The 21750-nt window shown below is 39.6% G+C and overlaps 1 protein-coding gene across 15 annotated transcripts in view; it reads right to left on the minus strand.

Annotated features, from left to right (window-relative positions):
• Positions 1-21750, minus strand: part of TCF20 (transcription factor 20) — a 105081-nt gene that overhangs the window by 29930 nt on the left and 53401 nt on the right. For all 15 annotated transcript variants that reach the window (XM_044454797.1, XM_044454798.1, XM_044454796.1 and 12 more), the window contains one exon: positions 10137-15821. In XM_044454797.1, the coding sequence (XP_044310732.1) occupies positions 10137-15785 (5649 nt within the window). In that variant the 5' untranslated portion in view covers positions 15786-15821. The remainder of the gene's footprint in view (positions 1-10136; positions 15822-21750) is intronic.

Genomic DNA, 21750 nt, shown 5'->3' on the forward strand with positions numbered 1-21750 from the left:
TTAATTCAGATGACCATCAGGTATACTACTGCAGGCAAGAATCCCTCCGAAGAAATGGAGTAGCCTTCATAGTCAATAAAAGAGTAGGAAAAGCAGTACTGGGATACAATCTCCAAAATGACAGAATGATCTCAGTTCGAATCCAAGGCAAACCATTCAACATCACAATAGACCAAGTCTATGCCCCAACCACTGGTGCTGAAGAGGCTGAAGTTGACCAGTTCTTTGAAGGCCTACAACACCTTCTAGAATTAACTCCAAAAAATGATGTCCTCATCATCATGGGGGATTGGAATGCTAAAGTAGGAAGCCAAAAGATAACCGGAATAACAGGCAAGTTTGGCCTTCAAGTACAAAATGAAGCAGGGCACAGGTTGGTAGAATTTTGTCAAGAGAATACGACGGTCATAGCAAACACTCTTTTCCAGCAACCCAAGAGACGACTCTACACATGGACATCACCAGACGGTCAACACAGAAATCAGATTGACCATGTGCTCTGCAGCCAAAGATGGAGAAGCTCTATACAGTCAGTAAAAACGAGACCGGGAGCTGACTGTGGCTCAGATCATGAGCTTCTGGTTGCAAAATTTAGGCTTAAGTTGAAGAAAGTAGGGAAAAGCACTAGACCGCTCAGGTATGACCTAAATCATATCCCTGATGAATATACAGTAGAGGTGACAAATAGATTTAAGGAATTAGATCTGATAGACAGAGTGCCTGAAGAACTATAGACAGAACTATAGACGGAGGTTCGCAACACTGTACAAGAGGCAGCAACTAAAACCATCCCAAAGAAAAAGAAATGCAAGAAAGCAAAATGGCTGTCTGAGGAAGCTTTACAAATAGCTGAGGAAAGAAGGAAAACGAAAGGCAAGGGACAAAGAGAAAGATACACCCAATTGAATGCAGAATTCCAGAGAACAGCTAGAAGAGATAAGAATGCCTTCTTAAATGAACAGTGCAAAGAAATAGAAGAAAACAATAGAATGGGGGGACCAGAGATCTCTTCAAGAAAATTGGAGGTATGAAGGGAACATTTCATGCAAAGATGGGCATGATAAAGGACCAAAATGGCAGGGACCTAACAGAGGCAGAAGAGATTAAGAGATTAAGAAGAGGTGTAATTGGCAATTCATGAAGCAACAGATGGCGCAAATGGAGTTTGGGGGAAAATTCATGAATGCGATATCAAGCATCTATCAAAGACAATCAACCAGGATTTTAATTAATGGAGAACTTACAAGGGCTATAGAGATACAAAAGGGTACAAGGCAAGGATACCCGTTGTCACCCCTATTGTTCATTCTGACTTTAGAGGTCTTGACTAGAAATGTCAGAGATGACGAGAACATTAAAGGTACTAAAATTAGGGATGAAAATTATAAATTGCAAGCATTCGCAGATGATTTGGTTTTTATAATACAGGAACCTTTTGTAACAATCCCTAAACTTTTACAACGGATTGAAGAATATGGTGAAGTTATGCGGATGAAAATAAATAAAGAAAAAACAAAACTTTTAGTTAAAAATCTTACGCAAGATCAGGAAAAAAAGACTCCAAGAACAAGTGGACTTGCAGATTGTTAAAAAGGTTAAATACTTGGCAATCTATCTTACAGCTAAATGCACAACTTTGAAAGAAGACAATTATGATAAATTATTGAAGGACATTAAAGGTGATCTGGAAAAATGAGCCAATTTACAACTGTCTTTGATGGGAAGAACAGCACTTGTTAAAATGAATATACTACCAAAACTTTTGCTTTTGTTCCAAATGATTCCCGTAAAAATTGATAATTTTTTTTGAGGATTTAAATTTTCAAATTTCAAGATTTATTTAGAGAAAAAAGAAAGCAAGAATTAAATTAAAAATGCTTCAGGAGACCAAAAAGAATGGGGGTTTTGGTCTTCCTGACTGGATGTTGTACTATCAAGCATCTATTTTAACTTGGCTAAAAGATAATCTTGCGAAATAAGAGAATTTTGTATCTTGAAGGTCATGATTTGCAAATGGGTTGGCATGCTTATATGTGGTACAAGAAGGTTAAGTCTCATTGGACTTTTTTAAGTCACTTTATCAGAAGATCATTAATGTCAGTGTGGGAAAAGTTACAGTCAAAATTGTATAATAAATTACCAAGATGGCTTTCACCTATGGAAGCTTTTGTGCATCCAAATGTATTGAATTTTGAAGGGATCATAAGATATGATGATATTTTGGATAAGGATGGAGGCCTGAAACTAGATTAAGAAATACAAGAACAGGGACTTAATATCTCTTGGTGGTATAAGGTGCAGATGCAATCAAGATATGCTAAAGACTGTAAAATATGGGGGTTTATAAAGACCTAACAGCCTTTGATCAAGTGATGCTAAAAACAGATGAGAAAATGATTAAAAGAATTTATGAGTTCTTACTTGACAGGAAAATGGAAGGGGAACAGGTTAAGGAAACTATGATAACATGGGCACAAAATTTTAGATATAATGTTGAATCAGAAAAGTGGCAAAAGCTATGGGAGAGAAATATTAAGGTAACTTTAGCAATTACGTATAAAGAAAAATTATATAAAATGTTTTATAGATGGTATTTGTCACCAAGTCGATTAGCTAAGATGTTTCCAAATATGTCAAACAGATGTTGGAAATGTAAACATGATGTGGGTACTTTTTACCATATGTGGTGGACCTGTGAAAAAGTATTGGATTAAAGTACATAAATGGCTCGAGGTTATGCTACAAAAATTCTTAGCTTTTAAACCTGAAATTTTCTTGTTAGGCATTATACCGGAAAATATTAGCAAACTAGATATGTATTTGATGCTACATTTAATCACAGCGGCGAGGATTGCGCTTGCTCAATACTGGAAGAGTGAGGAACTACCCACAGAGGAACTGATTTTAAAAAAGATTCTGGACTGTGCAGAAATGGACAGATTGACTATTACTGAAGGAGAAAGAAGATACTGACTTCTATCAAACTTGGGACATTTTTTATGATTGGCTGGAGAAACGGGACTTGGCTTAGATTTAAAGATGTTTTTAAATTTTTATAAATCCATTTGAATATGATTACAGAATGTTAAAAAGATATGTTATAGGGGGCTGACCCAGTACGTCCGATGTATTTGATGACTGATGTTTTTTAGTTTTTAGTTTAAAATCTTAATAAAATCTTTATTAAAAAAAAGAAGAGGTGGCAAGATTACACAGAAGAGCTATACAAGAAACAGCTTAACGTCCTTGAAAGAACTTGATCATAACACAGGTTTAGTTACAATTTTATCTACATCTTCTTAGTAGTAAGTTTTACTTGCTCAGAAGTAAATTTGCTGAGTTCAATATGCAGAGGACTGGACAGCACAGTTTACTTTACTAAGGAGTAAGCCCCACTAAACTCAGTAGGATTTATTTTTGAGCAGCCAAGCATAGGTTCAAGCTGCAAAAAGTATTCAATTTAGACTCACATTTGTCTAGTCACTAGAGACCACTCCCCACATTAATTCATTCCAGCCTACAGTGGAAATAGAGGAGGAAAATAACTTCCAAGACATTTCCTCCCAACATTTTTAAACACACGCATGCACAAAATTGTTAGAAGAGAGATGCCTAGGTGCATGTTTTGTATTGTGGGATTAGTCAGAGGTATGTAAAGAACAAGCTAATTTCCAGGAAATTTGCCAAACCTGTAGCTCAGTTAACTTATTATTTGCACACATGTTATCAGTATCTGACAGATGAAAAAAAATTCATTCCCCAACGTATGATTTAAGAACTCAAGCAAGGAAAAATAAATTGTGAAGCAATTCCAAGAACAGAAATGTGATAGAAAGTCGAATGTCACTACATACTGTATGAAATGAATAACTTTTCCTAGTGTTTTGTTTTTAAATTGTTTCATATGGTATTGTTTTTAAATTGTTTCTATGGTACTTATTCTTATTTGTACTATTGCGCTGATAGTTGATACTGATATCGTTTTTGCTGCTGTATTAAGGATTCCTCTCCGTGTGTATTTACTTTGCTTTGAGACTGCTTTCTCTAATGGAAAGCGACACATACATTTAATAAGAAAACAGCATCAGCAGCAGTAATAATAATCAATTTTATTATATCTCAAATATATCACCATAATTTCTAATAAAATGCATTATTACATTAATTAGCTGTTACTGTGGAACACTGAAACTAATATTCATTATTTATATCTAATTATTCATACATATAAATATGGGAGCCACACAAGACATCTTCTGCAACCCCACAAATTTAACTTGAAGAATAGAAGTTCTCCAGAGAAGTGCATGGCAAGGAATATCTACTTCTGCAGCAAGTTTGATCCTATGTATACACTCTGATTTCTGAGAAGCATGGAACTCTCAGTCTTGCCTTCACTAAAGATAACATAATGCAATAAACACTTCAGCTGTATTACCCACCCAAGGAATTCCTGATGTAGTTGATCAACATTCCAATCTTAAAATGTTGTGGTCCCATGCCTCAAAGCCCTCAAAGCAATTTTAATATACAAAGGAGCATGTCAACTGCAATCTGATCTTCTATGTGCGACATATTAATGATTTAAGGTATTTTCTGCACCAATATCTCCCATCATACCAATTCTAGAAATGGCAGATGTGGTACAAGATTCTTTTCTTTTTGTTCTTTCTTACAAAATAGAATGTTCAAATGATATATTACTAAAACAACCGAAGTCCTATTCCTTGCAGATGATCTCATATATGAAGAAAAGGTTTCAGGAATCTGATAAAGTTTCATGAGTATAGCACAGCAATGTTAATATTCTTAATATTTCAGCATTTTTGTCAATTTCTTCTCAGCTCAATGGAATTCCTGGGAAGGATTTATATGAATGTTTCAGACAACAATTATAAATAGGTTACAGCAGGCACCTCCTCTCTGTCTGCACTGACTGTTCCCTTAACTTGATTAAGGATAAGGTATGGGTTGCCTTGATTGTTTCACATTCTGCTATAAGTAGTGTTGCTTGGTCCTTTTCAGATTTTTCAACTTGCTCAGTTACTACTCTAACTGATGGTAAATCAAAGTTTACTATCAGAGTAATCTCCAGAGTGTCTAAAGTCAGCACAGAATTCCCAAAATATTGACTGGAGTTAGCATCCTCCAAATAAAGTGCCCAAGATGAGACAACCCATTTTCTTTTCCTAGAAATGGACCAGGATTAAAGAGCAGTTAACTGTAAAGACAGGCAGTGCAATTCTTTGGTCACTAGACAGCATCAACATGGCCACAGGATTTTCCCAGCTAAGAAAGAGATCAGAAAATTGCTCTGGCTTTATAAAATAGGGATTTACATTCAGATCTTCCCCTCTCTCATGGCCAGCATGAAAACAACCATGGCAGCTGAAGGAGTTTAATGAAGGAGAGGCAACCAGCATTCACAGGATGTGGTATCCTAGCAACACCTCAGCTTCCTTCCCTCCTACTCAGTATTTATTTTATTATATTTATATCCCAGCAAGGAACCCAAGGCAACTTGCATAATCTTCCTCCTCCTCTCCATTTCATCCTTTAAAAAATCATGTGAGGTAGACCAGGCTGAAAGTCATCCACTTAGTTTCATGGCTTGGTAGTAACTAGCACCCAGATCTCCTACGTTCCATTCCAACACTCTAACTCAGACCTGGGCATTGTATGGCCCACGGGCCACATCTGGCCCGATGGCTGACCCTGACTGGCCCGCATGAGGTCACTGGCAAATTAAAAGTCAATGCAAATATATATCGTCGTAATATAGATGCAAGCAATACAACTCCACTGCTTTTATAAATTTGCGCTATATAAGTAAAATTGAATTACATTTATTGCTTTTCATGTAATCTTAATGTTTTTGTGAATATTCATTAAATATTGTTGATGCTCCACATTTTCATTGTATCATTGTAATGTTTCATTTACTGTTTTTATAGAGATATATATTGAGCAGAGCTGTAAGTATATTGGTCTGGCCCTTAACAACTGTCAAAGTTTCTCATGTGGCCCCATAGGAAAATTAATTGTCCAGCCCTGCTCTAACTACTATGCTACTCTGGCCCTTCATACAGTTATTTGAATATATATACAGTTATCCACAAGACAGAAGGAGCACAGAAATGACCTTCATCTTTGTGGTCCTCTCATCCTCAACAGGATGCCTGTAATCTGCTGAGTTTGGAGTGTTACTGGATTGCTCCCTAAAAGACTTACATCCTTCAAAAATAGAGGCTTAAAGGTGATACCATTAATCTGAAAGTCTCTCAAGTTCTAAGTATGCCTGGAGAGCATAGTAAATAAATAGTTAAATAAATAGTTAAATTTATTTTGGAAAAAAAGATTCTACAGAGGAACAAGTCAGAACAGATTGTATTCCTAAAGTACTTCTGTACTCAAGAACCATTCTTTGGAATCTATGGCCATGGGGTTTGCTGGAAAGAGGTTTGGGCAAACCACCAGAAAGAAATTAGAGTATGTCAGAAGTTAAAATAGAGATAACATTTGCTTAGATTTAAACAATAGCTTCCAATTCTGGTTACTCTACAGGCAAACCTTAACTTTTGCAAATCATACTTTGTCCAGTTACAATGCAATGGCAAATCACCATTTGACACTAAATTGGAAGTTCAGCGCAAGTCTGTGATTCACTCATAAAATGTCAAACTAGCCCATGTGTGATACATACAGGTCTAATCATGCCAAACATCAAAGCACATAGAGACAGATAACAACTGTGTTCTTTAAGACTACATGCATAGATGCTATGCAAACATATGTCCAACATGTGAACATCTGGCAGACATATAGATGAGGTGGTGACAGCAATGTCATTTCACTATTGGGCATGACCTATGCACAAAGTCTCTTCTGGTATTTCTCATAAGAAATTCAATATATTGGTTCATAAAAATATTTGCTGCAGTGACATCTCATAGACCTTACCTATGTGTCCTCAGTGGTGTCCTACAGCTTCATTTTGCATTATGCTAAAGAAACAGAACTCAAACAAAATATGAGTAAGATATTCTAACAATTTAAAATAAATTATAGGTAAATTATGACATTGTAAACCACCATGCTTCCTAAAAATCTTGCAATTTATTTTATTAAAACTCTCCTGAATACTTTGTTAGGAATTATTAAAGAACCATTATTAAATAACATCAGCATCAGTTTACTTTCCCCTTTAAAAATATGCAGCTGTCATCTTCTTCTGCAGTAGAATGTAAAGGATTTACTATCAGGAATACCACTGGAAAGAACCTCCTCCTCCTCCTCCTCCTAAGTGGTTAGGTTGCCAGTGCACTGAAGTGGAATCAAGTTTTGTACTGCCTGAAGAAGTACTCAATTGAAGCCCCTTTATATTCTGCAAAATCAATGTCTCCCATTAACTTCGCCCATACAGTTAAAAGGGCCAAAGTCAGTCAATCACTCACTCACTCTCACATACATATACGTGAGTGCATGTGCGAGAAAGAGAGACCGACCCTGACCAACCACACACTTGAAGCGAGTTACTACAATTCAATGTCAGGTTTAAGGGGTCATATTCTGACTCACCTCATGTGTTTCCCATGTCAGAATAAAGGAAGCAAGCATCCACAGAGCCTCACCCCTCTAACTCTGCAACAGCTAACCCATTAGTTTCAGTTTAAAATGTCACACTTAGTAGAAAGGTGAGCAGGCCTGAAGACTGAGCAGCAGAGGTTAGATCATTAGGATATATACAGATTTGCAGGGACCAGATGCCTAGATCACAGAGGAAATATTCTAAGTCTTTGCCTAGTTCCTTCCCTCTTCTGCCAACTGATTCTATCAACTGAACTTTGGAGCAAGATAACTTTTAAAATCAGCTTAAGTATTTCTTCAATGTATTTTGCTCTGCAAAGCCTTTAAAAATTCATTTCTATTTGAATAAGTACTGTTCCAATGCACAATTATATTTCACTTACTTGTTTAAATGCATTGCTACAGAGTTAAGCATGCAATGGCAAGAGAACACATCTACTCCCTAAGCAATATAAGTCTAAAGAAGTTGTATTTATTATAATGGCAGAAGGTTTGAAAATTCAGAAGAAAATGTAAAAATAACCTAACTCAACCCTTTTTCTTAAACCACTATCCTACTATGTTCTGGGATTAGTTTTGAAAGAATGTTATTTAAGTTATAGAGAATTCCCTGCAATTCCAACAAGTTTTATAAATACTGAAACAAACATGGCTATACAATAAAAGTCACATAAATTTGATTGCTAGAAATTCACTTGTGTTATGTCTGAATAGTAAATAAATGTTTTTGAGTTTGCATCTGGAATTATCAGATTAAATGACTACAAAGGCATATAAATACCAACATTGTCCAAATTTTGGACGCTTACTATAATGCATGTGTTCTGCATGTAAAAGGAACTGAGATTAAAGGTTTAATTCCATTCCTGTTTAGACAAATGTGATCTGTGCGTGTTTTCTTCCTGTCTGTTGTGAACAGGACTGTGGCAAGGTAACCAATATGTACTAGTATGCCATATTGGTTAGAGTAGCAGAAAATGGCACAGCGGTTACAGTGCTAGATTCTAGTACTTCCAAGGTTCTAGTTCCCACTCAGCTATAAAATTCACCAGGAGACTTTTAGCTAGTCATAGTTTCTCAGACTAACCTATCTTAGACTGTTATTGTTGTGAGGACAGAAGCATCTCCTCTCCATTTTAACTCACTTTGGGTTCCTTGCAAGAAGAAAGGAGTAACCTCTGGCTGATCCTCCCTGCTGCCTCACTGTACTGAGAGCTACATGATTAGGCCTTTGGACTAAGTAAGGCTGTAAAGACTATGCTGCTTCTAAGAAGGATACAGACTATTAGCTATTATTATTACCAACTGTTTTCCTTTTTTATACAGATAAAAGTTCAGAAACTGATACCTACCCAATAATCTTCCACCACCTTCCACGACAAACAATTGCTTCCCAGACATGATTAGAGCAGCAGGGGACCCTGCATACTTGTCTACATTATCCCATAATGCCAAGCTATAGAGCTCTCACTTCTAGTCTTCTCTAGCTCTCTCTCCACCTCTTTTCTACTCTGTTTAGTGTCTTGTCTATATACTTAGCACTGAAAACTGGACAGATCCTGAAAAAGAATGTGCAAAAAAGGCAGCAAACAAATAAAGTGTTTTGCATGCTAAATAAGGTTTCAGACTGATCTACATGACGTAATTTTATGTTTAAATACAGACCAGCCACAGACTAGTTACTGGGGGTGGTAACAAAGCTATTTTTACATCTATAACATGAGCATATCTTTCATAAAAAGATGACCTGCACCATCTACCTAACCCAGACAAATCACATTCAGATATATAATGACCGTCCTCTATTACTTATATTACTTATGCATGTTCTTTTTTGTACAAAGAACTGAAACAAATAAAAACCTATTCCAGGAGCAAAGACAATTACTGCTTTTACAGATAAAAATACAAGGCAAATAAAATTATTTTCAGAATTTTTAAGCAAGTAGGTTATCCTCAGGCAGAAACCTGAAATAGAAACTAATTCAACAAAGTATTTCCACTGCCTCAAGACATCTCCTAGGAGGCACATGTCCCATTCCAATTCTTGCATCAAATATAAGCATTTCCTTATAAATTAAGGAACAGATTTCTTTAAAAATCCAATTTTCCACTGTTTCACCATAATGAAGAGAAGGAAGTGCCTGGCATCTGAAAACAGTGAAAATACTAAACGTAAAAAGGGCACAATTCTCTATCAGTCAGCAAATCCATTCCTTCTGAGTGACAAGGCATCAGGACAAACCACTGATAGTACTTTGTGTATGCTTTTAAGAAATCACTAGTATTCCTCCTGGGGACCAGAATGTACAAGGTGACTCTGGAAATTTCAACCCAAAATAATTCCATAATTAATGAGAACTGAATTGTTTTCTGAACATTTATACAACATAACAAATCCACATAAATATAGTGGAACTAGGATGCTGAACAGATGAACGTCTCTGGTAAAAGCAACAGAGAAAACACCATGAAACTGATGGTATGAAAAAACAAAAAACATACATACATATTATGATAATTATAGCTTCATAATTTACAGTACTCACCATCTCCTTAGCTATTTCCACAGCTTCCTGAAGCCCATAGAGCCTGCCACAGACCAGGTAAATCCCATTGGCCCAGAGAATACAGCCCTCATGGACCCAAAATTCATTGCTGTCAAGAGGTAGTTCAGGAATTTGTAACTCCAACTCAGGGACACCTTCCGACGTGGACATGGGGGGTTTAGAGTCTGATGGAGGTTTTTCACCAACACTGCCACCTTCACTGGTTGCCTTTTTACAAGCAGCACCTCTTGAAAGTGACCGAGAAGCCCCAACACAGTCCTCAGAGCGATGCCGTCTCTTAAAGCGAGGGTGGGCAGCTAGGCTTCTCTGCTCCTTTTGTTGCTGCTGCTCTTCCTCCTCCTCTGTATCGGTCTTGGAACCATTTGAAGAACTTTTATGCCGTACCTTGACCTTATTCTGCATTTCTGTGGCCCTCTTGGGAGGTGGATTCTTGGGCAGTGTAGCCGCATAATCCTGGGGATAGAAGGGTCCAAAGAGGTCACCCATGTTGCGATAGCTAGCCCACTTGCCACACAGGCAGCAGACCAGGTGGCCCATGATAGAGGACTCTGTTACTACAGGACCCTGAAGCATGAATGAAGAAATAGGCAGTACTTTGCTTTCTGTATTGCTGGGAGGAGGTGTTGATGACCTCTGGCCTTTTCGACCCCTCACCAGCTTATTCTGTTCTTCTTCTTCTGCATTAATAATTGTGCACACGGCACCTATCTCACACTTGTTCACCACATGTATATAGGGGAAAAAAGACTTATTCTTGGTATCTGTTTTATCAAGAGACTGAGTAGCATATTTTAGTTTGATTTCTGGTTCCTGAGGCTCCACGATTGGAGCAGCTCTCCTTGGTTTTCGTTTTCGTGGCTGTGCTGCTGTTTTCCTCCTCTCTCTACGCTGTCTCTTAGGTTTAGGTTCTCCTACTGGTTCTTCTGATGGCTGCAGTACTTCTGGAACCAATGGAACTGGTGGCGGGGGTGGGGGCAGGGGCAGCGGCTGTGGTTGCTGCTGCTTCTTCTGCTTATTCACGCTACCAATAGGTCTCCCTTTTTTCTTTCCAGAAGGAAAATATCCCTTTGGAGGAAAAGGTTCTGGCTTGGGTGTCACAATTATTGTATCTCCTTCTTTTTCTTCAGATTTTGAATTTGGTTCGGGACTCAAGACACTGGATGAAGAAATTGTTTTTGATTCAGGAAAGTTTAACGCTCCAGTTACAGATACATCTGTTCTTCCTTGACCAATTGATTTCTGTGAAGAAACTGGGATCCCAATAGGTGTTGAGCCTTCCTTGCCAACACTAGTAAGATCAGATGTTTCTTTTTTTACTAGTTCATCTCCATCAGCATGCCATTCTTCAGAAGATATTGTCAGAGAAATCTCACTGGTCAGTTCTTGATTTTCTTGATCTAACACAATTTCTTCTTTTATATTCTCTGCTTCCAGGCCATGGTTGGTCACATTCCCACCTTCTTGTGGGCCACTCTTCAGGGACAGAATATCATCAAGAGTGACTGCATCAACACCAGCTTCTGCACAGTTTGAGGAGGCACTTCTCCTAACATTTGGAGATGTGATTTTTTGAACAATAGCTTCCAATTTCAATCCACGACCCTTCCTTGGAGGCAGAATTTTTGTTTTAGCTGGGCTTGTAAGGGAAACAGCAGAACAGTTTCTATTATCAGGACTTGGAAGGTTCCGAGAGGATTCTCCTTTTGAGAGTGACTTGCCAACATCTTGGTTTTGGGAGGAGTGGGCATAGGAATTGACAGTTTTATCAGCTCCATCTTTTGATGAGGGAAGTAGGCGTCCTTTGTCTTCAATACCACTGTTCTTCATTTCCTGCAACTGCCTCTTGCTGGGAATAGGAGAAATGAAAGAACGGACCCTCCTCCTCATGATTAAAGGATTTTGAGGAGACTGGTCTTCTTGGCCAGGGATTCTTACCATGGCATTACCAGATTTAAGTACATCTCCAGTATCGTCACGTCTGTGTGTGTCAGTATCTTGAGAACCAAATCTCTTCTGACTGGTTCCCCCAAGAGAGCCACTATTCTTGCCAGGAACCACCTGCCGTGAGAGATCCCAACCCAAGTCATGCTGTTGAATCTTTTGATTCATATGTTTAATTTCAGCACACTTATTTTGAAGAGTGCCATCACTCCCCAACAAACAACGGCTAGCTTCTTGGCTACCAGCATCATGGTAAGAACCAGAATGTAGAAACATCATTCCATCCTTGTCATTTTTCAAAGGACTCCTTACTCTGTCCAAGAACTGCTGTTGCCTTGGACTCTTTCTAGCAGTCTCCTGCCTATGTTGAGCTGCTGCAATCACTCCCTGGGCAGAACTGCTGCTCCAGTCCTTATATTCTTCCTGCTGTTGTTGGTATAGCTGCCTTTTGTAGTGGTACTGGGAATTTAAGCTCTGGCTAGGATCACCAAAAGCATGAGATCTAGTGTTAGTGTGATATGCTGAAGCCAAAGATGAGCTTTCAGAGTTTGAGGGGAAAGGAGAATGCAAGGACCCCCGATTGACCCTTTCAGAAAGCACCATATGTGGATTCATATGGTGAAGATCTGTCCCTGGGCCTCTGCTTCTACCTGGTGACATCTTCAGTTTATCTGCAAGATCATGAAACTGAGAAGGAGATTTGCCTCTCATCCCCTCCCGGCTGCTTCCCATTCTGCCAGGTCCTCGCCTCAGCTGTGCTGATCGGCTATCTTGTTGTAGCATGTAGTCTGATGTGGAATCAAGTGCTGAAGCTCCAGGGCTCGCATTTCCTCGGTAAGACTCATGCTTAAAACTGGAAAGATGGCAATGGTCTCCCGATTTTTTGTTGTTGATGCTGGCAGGGGTCTTAGCTTGTTCAAAATCCTCTTCCTTGATCTGCCCACTATGAGTCTTTAGTTTTGATTCCATAGCCACCAGGCCACCAGGGAGGATGACTGACTGACCTAAACCAGGAGTTAAACGGTCACTCCTTCCACTTCTTCCATCAGTACCCATATGACCCACAGAGAGAGATCCAGGCTCTCTAGCAATCTGCCTCAAGGGTGATATATCACAAATAACTGATCTCCTCTCAGACAGTCCTCCTCCTTCATGAACTGAAGACTGGGATTCTATCTCAAACTTTCTAGGCATGGGATAGTCAGCCAGATTTATCTGCTTCATTTCTGGAGCTGTGCCACTTGACTTTCTATCCCAGTGGCCCCAGTGAGGATTTTCCAGGAGTGATCCTATGCTTTTGTTTAAAAGACCCCTATTACTCAATTCATTGGCTTGACTGATGAGGACATTTGGTCTCATAGTACTTTCCAGACTTCCTGTCATGCCATGGTGATCTTGTGCATTTCTAGAGTATCTTCTGTCAGGGTGATGATGATAGCCTTGCAAGACTTCCTGCAACAGACTGGGAAATTTCTCATTCCTGCCTTTTCTTTCAGTGTGTCCTGGAAAATCCCCCTTATCTTGACCTGAAGGATACTGAGGGAAATTTCCAGCATTTCTCTGCATACTAACCCCTATATTATCTTTGTAGCTATACCTCAAACTACCAGGAGATTTAGAAGGCTCTGTTCTACCTGGAAAACTAGAGCCAATGGCAGAATGGCCAAGCTGGCTATTCCCATCTCCATTGTGGTTAGTGCTGTTGTCACCACTCTTGCTCCCTTTACTACCTCCTTGTGGCTCTTGTTGTGGTCCTGTAAGACCAGCCTCTTTCATCATACTGGCAGAAGGTGGTGCTTGTGTACCTGCAGAAAGCTCATCTTGTTGAGAACTATCCTGCCCACTTGACTTTTCTACTCTTCCTGTCATAGCCTCTCGGGAGACTATCACACCAACTGTTTTTTCATTGACCTTTGGGGGAGTCTCCACAGCAACCACAGCCTCCTTCTCATCAGGAGGGGAGGCCACTTCTTCTTCATCTGCAGGGCCGGTATTGAGCTTTGAGGGTTCACTCTGAGGTGCTTGTGCTGGTGATGAGTGGGATCTCTCAAGGTTCCCCCCCTTGTAAGTGGTGTCAGAACTGGTGCTCTGACCACTCAACTGCCTCACTCTCTCGCCTTGATCCTCTGAGCTACTGGAGCAACCACCGTCAATAGACTCTGCCATGGGAGATTTAAGTTGTTCTTCTGCCTGAGAGGAGCCTTCTGAATTTGTGCAGCTGTCAGCCTTTTTCAGTGATGAAGATCTTTTAGAGCTTTTCTTTTGAGGTGCCAAAGCATCTGAGAGTAACATATGCTGGACTGTGTTTGGAAGATTAGCCACTTGACTACTTAGGGCACTTAAGCTGCTTAGCCCAGGATCTGTAAGCCTCTTCTCTTGCAATCCTTCAAGCCCAAATCCCTTGAATCCCCCACCCTGAGCACTAGGACTTGGCATCATGGATGGTGTTGGGCTAAGCTGAGGAATCATCTGTAAAAGGCGGTTTCTAGAGGCTACGGGCATGCTGCTTTGCCCACACTGAAGATTCTCACCACCTGCCATGAGAGGAGAGGGTGTAGAGCTACAGCTTGGAGACTGAACCACAGAGGCAGCTGGCGAGGGGTTAGATATAGGACTAAAGTTCTGATGGAACTGCATGGGTGATCTCACAGGGACCTCAGCTTGGTTGTACTGTCCTACTTGACTTTGAAGAGACAGCTTAGAAGCAGTATTTGAGTACTGCATTACATGCTGTGAGGGAGCCTGCTGCTGTTGTGACTGTTGTGCCTGTCCTTGTGCCTGTTGACCCCCCTGGGGCAACTTTGACTGCTCAAAGTTCTTCATTGGCTGTGTCTGGAAGCTGTAATTTGACTGAGTCCCATAAGCTTGTGCACTTGAACCTACAGTATGCCCCTCATACTGTGAACCAGCATTCACACTGTAACTACCATCATAGTTCTGCCCAGACTGGCTGAAACGCTGAGGAGATGGAAAAGAAGAAGAGGAAGAAGCAGGAGGTTGATAATGTTGGCTGTACTGACCCACTCGTAACTGATAACCAGAAGCAGATGAAGGCAGAGTGGAAGGGCGCTGCATTGGCTGCAAATGAGATGTGCTGGAGGCAGACTGGCTGGAGGCCTGTGACAAAGGCTGGTGAGACTGGTAAAGTTGTTGTCTCATCTGCTGCACCTGTTGCTGCTGCTGGCTAGATGTCTGCTGTTGGTACTGAGTACTTCCAGGAGAGAAAGGACCAGTATAATCCTGCTGATAGTGAGTTACCCCAGTAAGTGATGAATGTTGTGTTTGAAACTGGCTCACATGACCCTCACTCCCATACTGACTCCCAAAGCTGCTCCCTTGGGGTGGTCCATAGCTCTGCACTGGTCCAGAAGGCCTGCGCTGAGGGAGCTGCTGTCCTCCTGCCGTCACAGGATCCTTACTGGAGGCCATATAGTAGAATTCTCCTGCTTCTTTTCTGAAACCTTGATAGCTCTGATGACCAGAGCTTTCACCAGCCATTGAAGCAGAACTCCCCGTTGCTCCACGGCGCCCACTGCTGCTACTACTTCCTCCACCTCCTCCAAAGCTCTGGAACATTTGAGCCTGCTGGCGGGTGCTAAATTCTTCTAGCCGGGATGCACCATGCACTTCCTGCGGGTAGTTCTGCTGGTTTCCGTGGTAACTGCTTTGCTCCCGAAAGGACTGCATGCTGTTCAGCTGCAGACTGACAGCTCAACAGCCTGCCTGGAAAAGAGAGGAAAAAATTATTAGCAAAACAATTTACATAACCTAGTTATGTAACTAATGTAAAAATATTATCACATTGTGCTCTTTTAGCTGTAATTACAATTCAGAAATTTCTTTCTATTGTCCCTTCTACTATTAGCTAGTTGACCTAGTGTCTTTTGTATCCTAAGAAATTGAGGGTAAGGATAGACTCTATGTGTTGTATCCAATGTACCTCTACTAATGTAAATTATGTTGCACTAGTATTTCATCTCTCTTCATTTATTACATTTCTATAAATGCCCTCTAGTGAATGCAATATGCTTGCTGACATAATGCATTTCCTAGGAAAACATGCTGCATTTGCAAGCACTATTGGTGTTGCACCAGAAGCTGTTTACACTACAACATAATGTATATTAATTGTAGTGTTACATCTAGAACAGAATAGCAACTTTACTCTATTTTACAAGACTATTTTACAAGACTATTTAAGTTTTTATTAGCTAGCTTCTCCACATGTTCCCTGCAGGCACTGCCATGAGCAATGCTAAAGCTACTGTACCCGCCCGCCCCAAAAAAGTACTACACTGTTCACAACAGCCTTGCACAATAAAATAAACTTGAAATGATAAAATTGCAAAACACCCTGAAAATATAGCAGGCTTTGTTTCTACCTGATACATATAGATGATCCAAAGTACTTAGAACAAGCAAATATTTAATAAAGAACACTTGTGAACACCAAATAAGTTACACGTACAAAAAACTTGACCTCTTAAATGATGTCAAATTTCCGAAAGACTAGCCAATAGGTACTTAAAATTACAGGAAAGCTGCTTCTGTAATAGTTGTCTTAGTTAATGTTTTTAGAAAGCTACTTGGGGAAGGATATGAATTGGCTAAAATTGGGAGAATCATAAATGGGACTCTGGGATTTTATGAAGTACCAACACGTATTTCCCTCACATAATTCAAATACTGAGCTAAAGGTAACAAACCACTATTTGTACACAGCACTGCACCAACTGAAGTAAGGGGAAAGGAGGGTATGACAGCTTCCTGTAGTTAAACAAACTACCCAATGTAAACGAAATAAACTTCATCTAAGAAAAATATTTCCAGGTTGATTGCATGCAACATTTCAAGATGTTTTCCTTTGACATTGTAAACATTCAGTTCTGATTTAAGATTATCACTATGTTCAAAGATTATGGATGAGGTTTGTAGTGAACAGTCCTTCAACAAACACTGAATATTTTTTGCAAGTCACCCAAATATGTGGAACATACTGAACAATGTAAACAGTAAAGGCCTACTGCAAATGAAAGCAGTTAATCCCAATTAGCCATTAACCTGTACCACTGAAACACACGAAATAATGTATTTCAACAGTCTTTAGTGTGAGGTAATGTACAAGAATGACAGTATAGCATTCAAGTATGAAAATACAACCACAGAACTGGGAAATAGGCTCACATGAACAGGGGGATAATTGTTATGAACCTGCACTGTGGTGACAAGGGGATCTGCTCTGAGCACTTTTATTTATATACCCTGAGCGCTATTATTTATATACTCATCTTCCCATTATGCCATGCCACACAAATTGATTAGCAATTTGTATAGATTCAGTTAATGTCCAAGAATTAAATTTGTTCCACAATCAAAAAGTTAAGTCCCTGCACACTTTAAATTCTCATTATGAAAGCAACGTTCTGCAAATTCAACAAGGTACTAGTGTGACGTACTGATTAAGAGTACAGGACCAGGAGAAAGGGGTTTTAGTTCCCACTCAGCCATGGAGCTCCTTGGGTGACTTCAGGACAGTCACAGGTTTTCAGCCCAACCTACCTCACAGGGTTCTTGTGATGAGGATGAGATTGAGAAAGAATTATGCAAGCTGCCTTGAAAAAATATGGGATATAAATATAATAAATACATTCATTCATAACATGGCTGTAATGCTTAAAGCAGGTGCCCAAGTGCAGGTTGAAGGCAGTTCCCTCAAGCCCTGCCTGGCATGATATCCCAACATCTGTCACCCCCACAACATGCTAGAAAATGATACCTGAAGGTCATACCTGCTTCCTAGAATGCTCCAATAGATACTCTAGAAATAAAGCTTCCATGACAGGAGCCACAGAACTTGTTCCTGGGTTGTTTAATTCTTTTGAGGAGGCAATCAAGTTGAGTTAGGTACCAATTCCAAGGAAAAGATGCATGTAACTAGCCACACACAAACACAAGGCTACAAACAGGCTTAAAAAGATACAGCTCTGCTCTGGAGTGAACCCATGTAAAAAGAAACATATGCAGCACAACTAAAATGTATAAAGTTATTGCACTTGGAAGAGGCCCAGTCTTTCTACCTTTAGTCTTCAGCACAAGTAGGACTCTATATATAAGAATGTCACTCAAGGAGTTTGGAAAATAGTGCTATGTTCTGTGTAGAGTGCTGCGTACATTTTGTTGTAGAAAAGTTTGCGATAATTTCAAAGTGTATCTTACTGCAATCTTGTTTTTAGACGTATGTTCTCATTACATGAATACATTTATCTGAAACAGAAATGCCAACTTTGTTTTAAAAAATGCTGTTGTGAACAGTCGTTTTTTTTCTTATGTTCTTTCTCTCCATGTTACTGTTTAAAGGATTCCCCCCTCCTTTTTGGCCACAAATGCAAGTTTGTAAATACAAGTGATGCTACAAATCCAACATAAGAACAGTCCTGTCAAAAAGCTCAAGTTAACCACAAAATAAGAGGTGAATAACTTTTGCACTTCAACAAGTAAAGACACAAATGGGATTTGGCAGTTGATGTGAAAATGGGAATGTCCCAAATGACTCTCTGAATCTGGTTCAGTAATACTTTTGGTTTTAAGTGCATTGTATACTTCTGGGATTGGCAATCTTTTCAGCCCAGAGTGCCACTTGCAGTGCCAGGCATGGGATGGGGGCTGCACATATGTGTACATACAGTCACACATGGAGATGTGATTGCTCTGGGAGGCTCTTTGACCCACCCCTGCAGTGACCCAGATCAAGAGTGCTGCTTCTTCTGCCATCGGTGGCACAGAAGCAGCAATTCCAATGCTTTCAGGTTGCTGAAGAAACGATAGTCTAAAGCCTTCTTCTCCCTCATTGTGACTTCAAATCTGACTGCTACTTCCTCACTGTCATTAGCAGTATGGAACAGCAATCCCAGCTGCTTCAGGGTCACTGAGGGAGGGAGAGGTTAAAGCTTCCTGTCTCCCAAGGCCCCCAGTGAGTCTAATCACATCAGTGACCTGCCACAGCTAACAGTAACACTGGAATAGTGCTCTTTTTCTTGCAGCCCAATGACCAGCTGTGTTGCAGGAAAAAATGGGTGAGACATGAGTAGTGGCCAAAAGCCATTGTAGGCCATGGCTTTCCCACCCAGCACATTTTAACACTGTTCTAAAAATTACAGGTTTTACTTTTTAAGACTACAAGAAACATGTTTGCTCTGTAACAGCATCAAAACAAAGTATTAGAAATCATTTCCTAACAACACTGCAATACAGATGTGTTATTTTCAACCATTTCCCCAGGTTTGGCCAGTCCTCCCAAAAACAAAGCTACTTGGTGCCACAATGTCAAAATACTTACCTCTCCTGGTTTAGCTTGAACTATTACAGTTAACAACTATAGGACTGGCCTTGAGCAGTGTAAACTTGCTGCCTTACATTGTACTTTAGTTTAGTGTATGATTTCACAAATAATCTAGTTGTACTTCCAATAGTGAATCACTTTCAAAATAAGGATACATCTCTGTGATTTATGAACAACTTCCAGTATCAGAGGTAGTATGCTTCTGTACACCAGTTCTTGGGTAACATGATCAGGAGGAAGCTATTGCACTCATGCCCTTCTTAAGGGTTTTTCACAGACAGCTAGTTGGCTATTGTGAGAACAGAATGTTGGATTATAGCCTTGGTCTGATCCAAGATGGCTCTTCTGGCATTATGTTAACTCTGATACCAAATAAAGCTCCAGACAGCCTTCCCAAAACCTACAACTGTCTAATAACTGAAATACTCCTTTTGTTTTCAGAATATACTAATTTAACACAATTGTTTCACAAGCTGCCTTGACTGAATAGCCAATCCATAAGCAATACATTTTCTTTGCTGAATTCAACTATCTGATTAAAAATAGAGCTTGATTCTTTAAATAATTTATTTTGTATCAACTTAACACCCTTTATTATTTATCTTGTGGCATGATAGTCAATTGAACTCATAGGGAATAATAAATGTCATCTAATCCTTTGAAAGAAAATATTAAAATAAAATGTATATAGTTTATAATTTTACTATGTCACAATTGCCAAATCCTCCAGAGTTGCCATATTCCTGATTTAGGACTAGCTATTTGTTAATGTTTGCCAAAGCTGACCAAGCAAAAGCTTCCAGTACTCTAACCATTTGTTCATGAAGGCAAGGTAAAAACAATCTTTTAGAAAGCAATCTTTCAGGTTTAGACAGAAAAAGATCTACAACACCTAGTATTCCCTAGCCGCCCTGACTGGTAAGAGTTGTAAAACTTTTTCCATCTGTTCATGCAGAGGATTATACCCCAAGGACACAATTCAATCACCCCCATGAAAGGTGCATATAAGACCCCAAACCCAGAGGCTTATGAGCATCCAGTGGCAGGACTGAGATACAACATCAGCAGTCTCCACTGTTGTTATACCGTATGTCAGGGAACTACACGTTTCTGTAGTATGGGAAAGAGGCAACATAATTTTCATATATGAATTGTTTTGCAAAGTCATGTACATTCTAGAAAGGAAAAAAAATCAGTACTGATCTATTTCCTGAAAGAATCTTTCAGGAAGAACGTTTGTTTCTTTATGTCCCCACACTGATGGCTTTCTGACATCTGTGCTAATGCACTCCATAGTTGCAAATGCTTACTACGTGATGCCAGCTTTTATAGACCCTGACCATCTATAAGGGGATCAAAGTATTCCACTCTCCTGAATTAATGTCATAAAAGTAACATTATTTGCCCTAAGCATGAACACTGGCCATCTTGAATCTGTATCAGTGTTCAAGAAGAAAAATGAACTGATAAAAGAAAGTAGCCATACAGGTCTCATCAGTTTATATTAACTAGAAATCAGGACTTGATCATTCCTATGTCACAGTCCACCTTATGACTAATACAAAACTGCAAGGATAGACTCTATAAATTCTGTAGCAAACGAAAAAGATAACTAGCACAGTACAACTCAACAGAGAAACATATATACTTGGTCCTATATTAACTTTAAGATTTACACTTCAAGAAAATATTAAAAAAACACTCCATGACTTCCTTTTATACGAAAGGGATTTAACACTGTAAAACTAGGTCCATTTACAGGGAAGTAAGCACCACTGAGATCAACAGAATTTACTGTTGACTAACCATGCTTAGCATTGCAAAGTTCAGAATATCGTAACTTATGTTCACCTATCCCATTCCTAGCAACCCTCATCATTAATTCAATAGCAGATGCTAGACATCAGTCTGTTATAGGGTGTAGTGGTGGGAGTACGGGGGGTGTCAGAGTGCCCCCACTTATTTTGGAGGGGGCCCTCAGCTGGTCACTGGATTCCTGAAGCCAGGGTCACCGTCCTTCTCCCACTCTCAAAAGACTTAATTTTGCTGGTTTGTCACTGGCAGCTGTTTGGAGTCCTGAATTTAATGGATTAAGAACAGGAGTGGTTTTTCAACAGTCCCCAAAAATTCCTTGGAACTACCTATTTGGGAAGGTCTGCCTGGCATGCACATGTGTTTTCTTTGACACTTTCCCTCATAGTCAGCCTCTACTCTTCAGCAATATCTGATCAGCTTGCCTTCGCTGCTCAAAAACTACCTCCCATCCCTCCTGTGTTCACACAATGCATTTAGAACACTTTTATTCCACTTTAA

This window comes from Varanus komodoensis, unplaced genomic scaffold (genome assembly GCF_004798865.1).
Source record: "Varanus komodoensis strain SLA01 unplaced genomic scaffold, ASM479886v1 scaffold8, whole genome shotgun sequence".
Classification (NCBI taxonomy): Eukaryota; Metazoa; Chordata; class Lepidosauria; order Squamata; family Varanidae; genus Varanus; species Varanus komodoensis.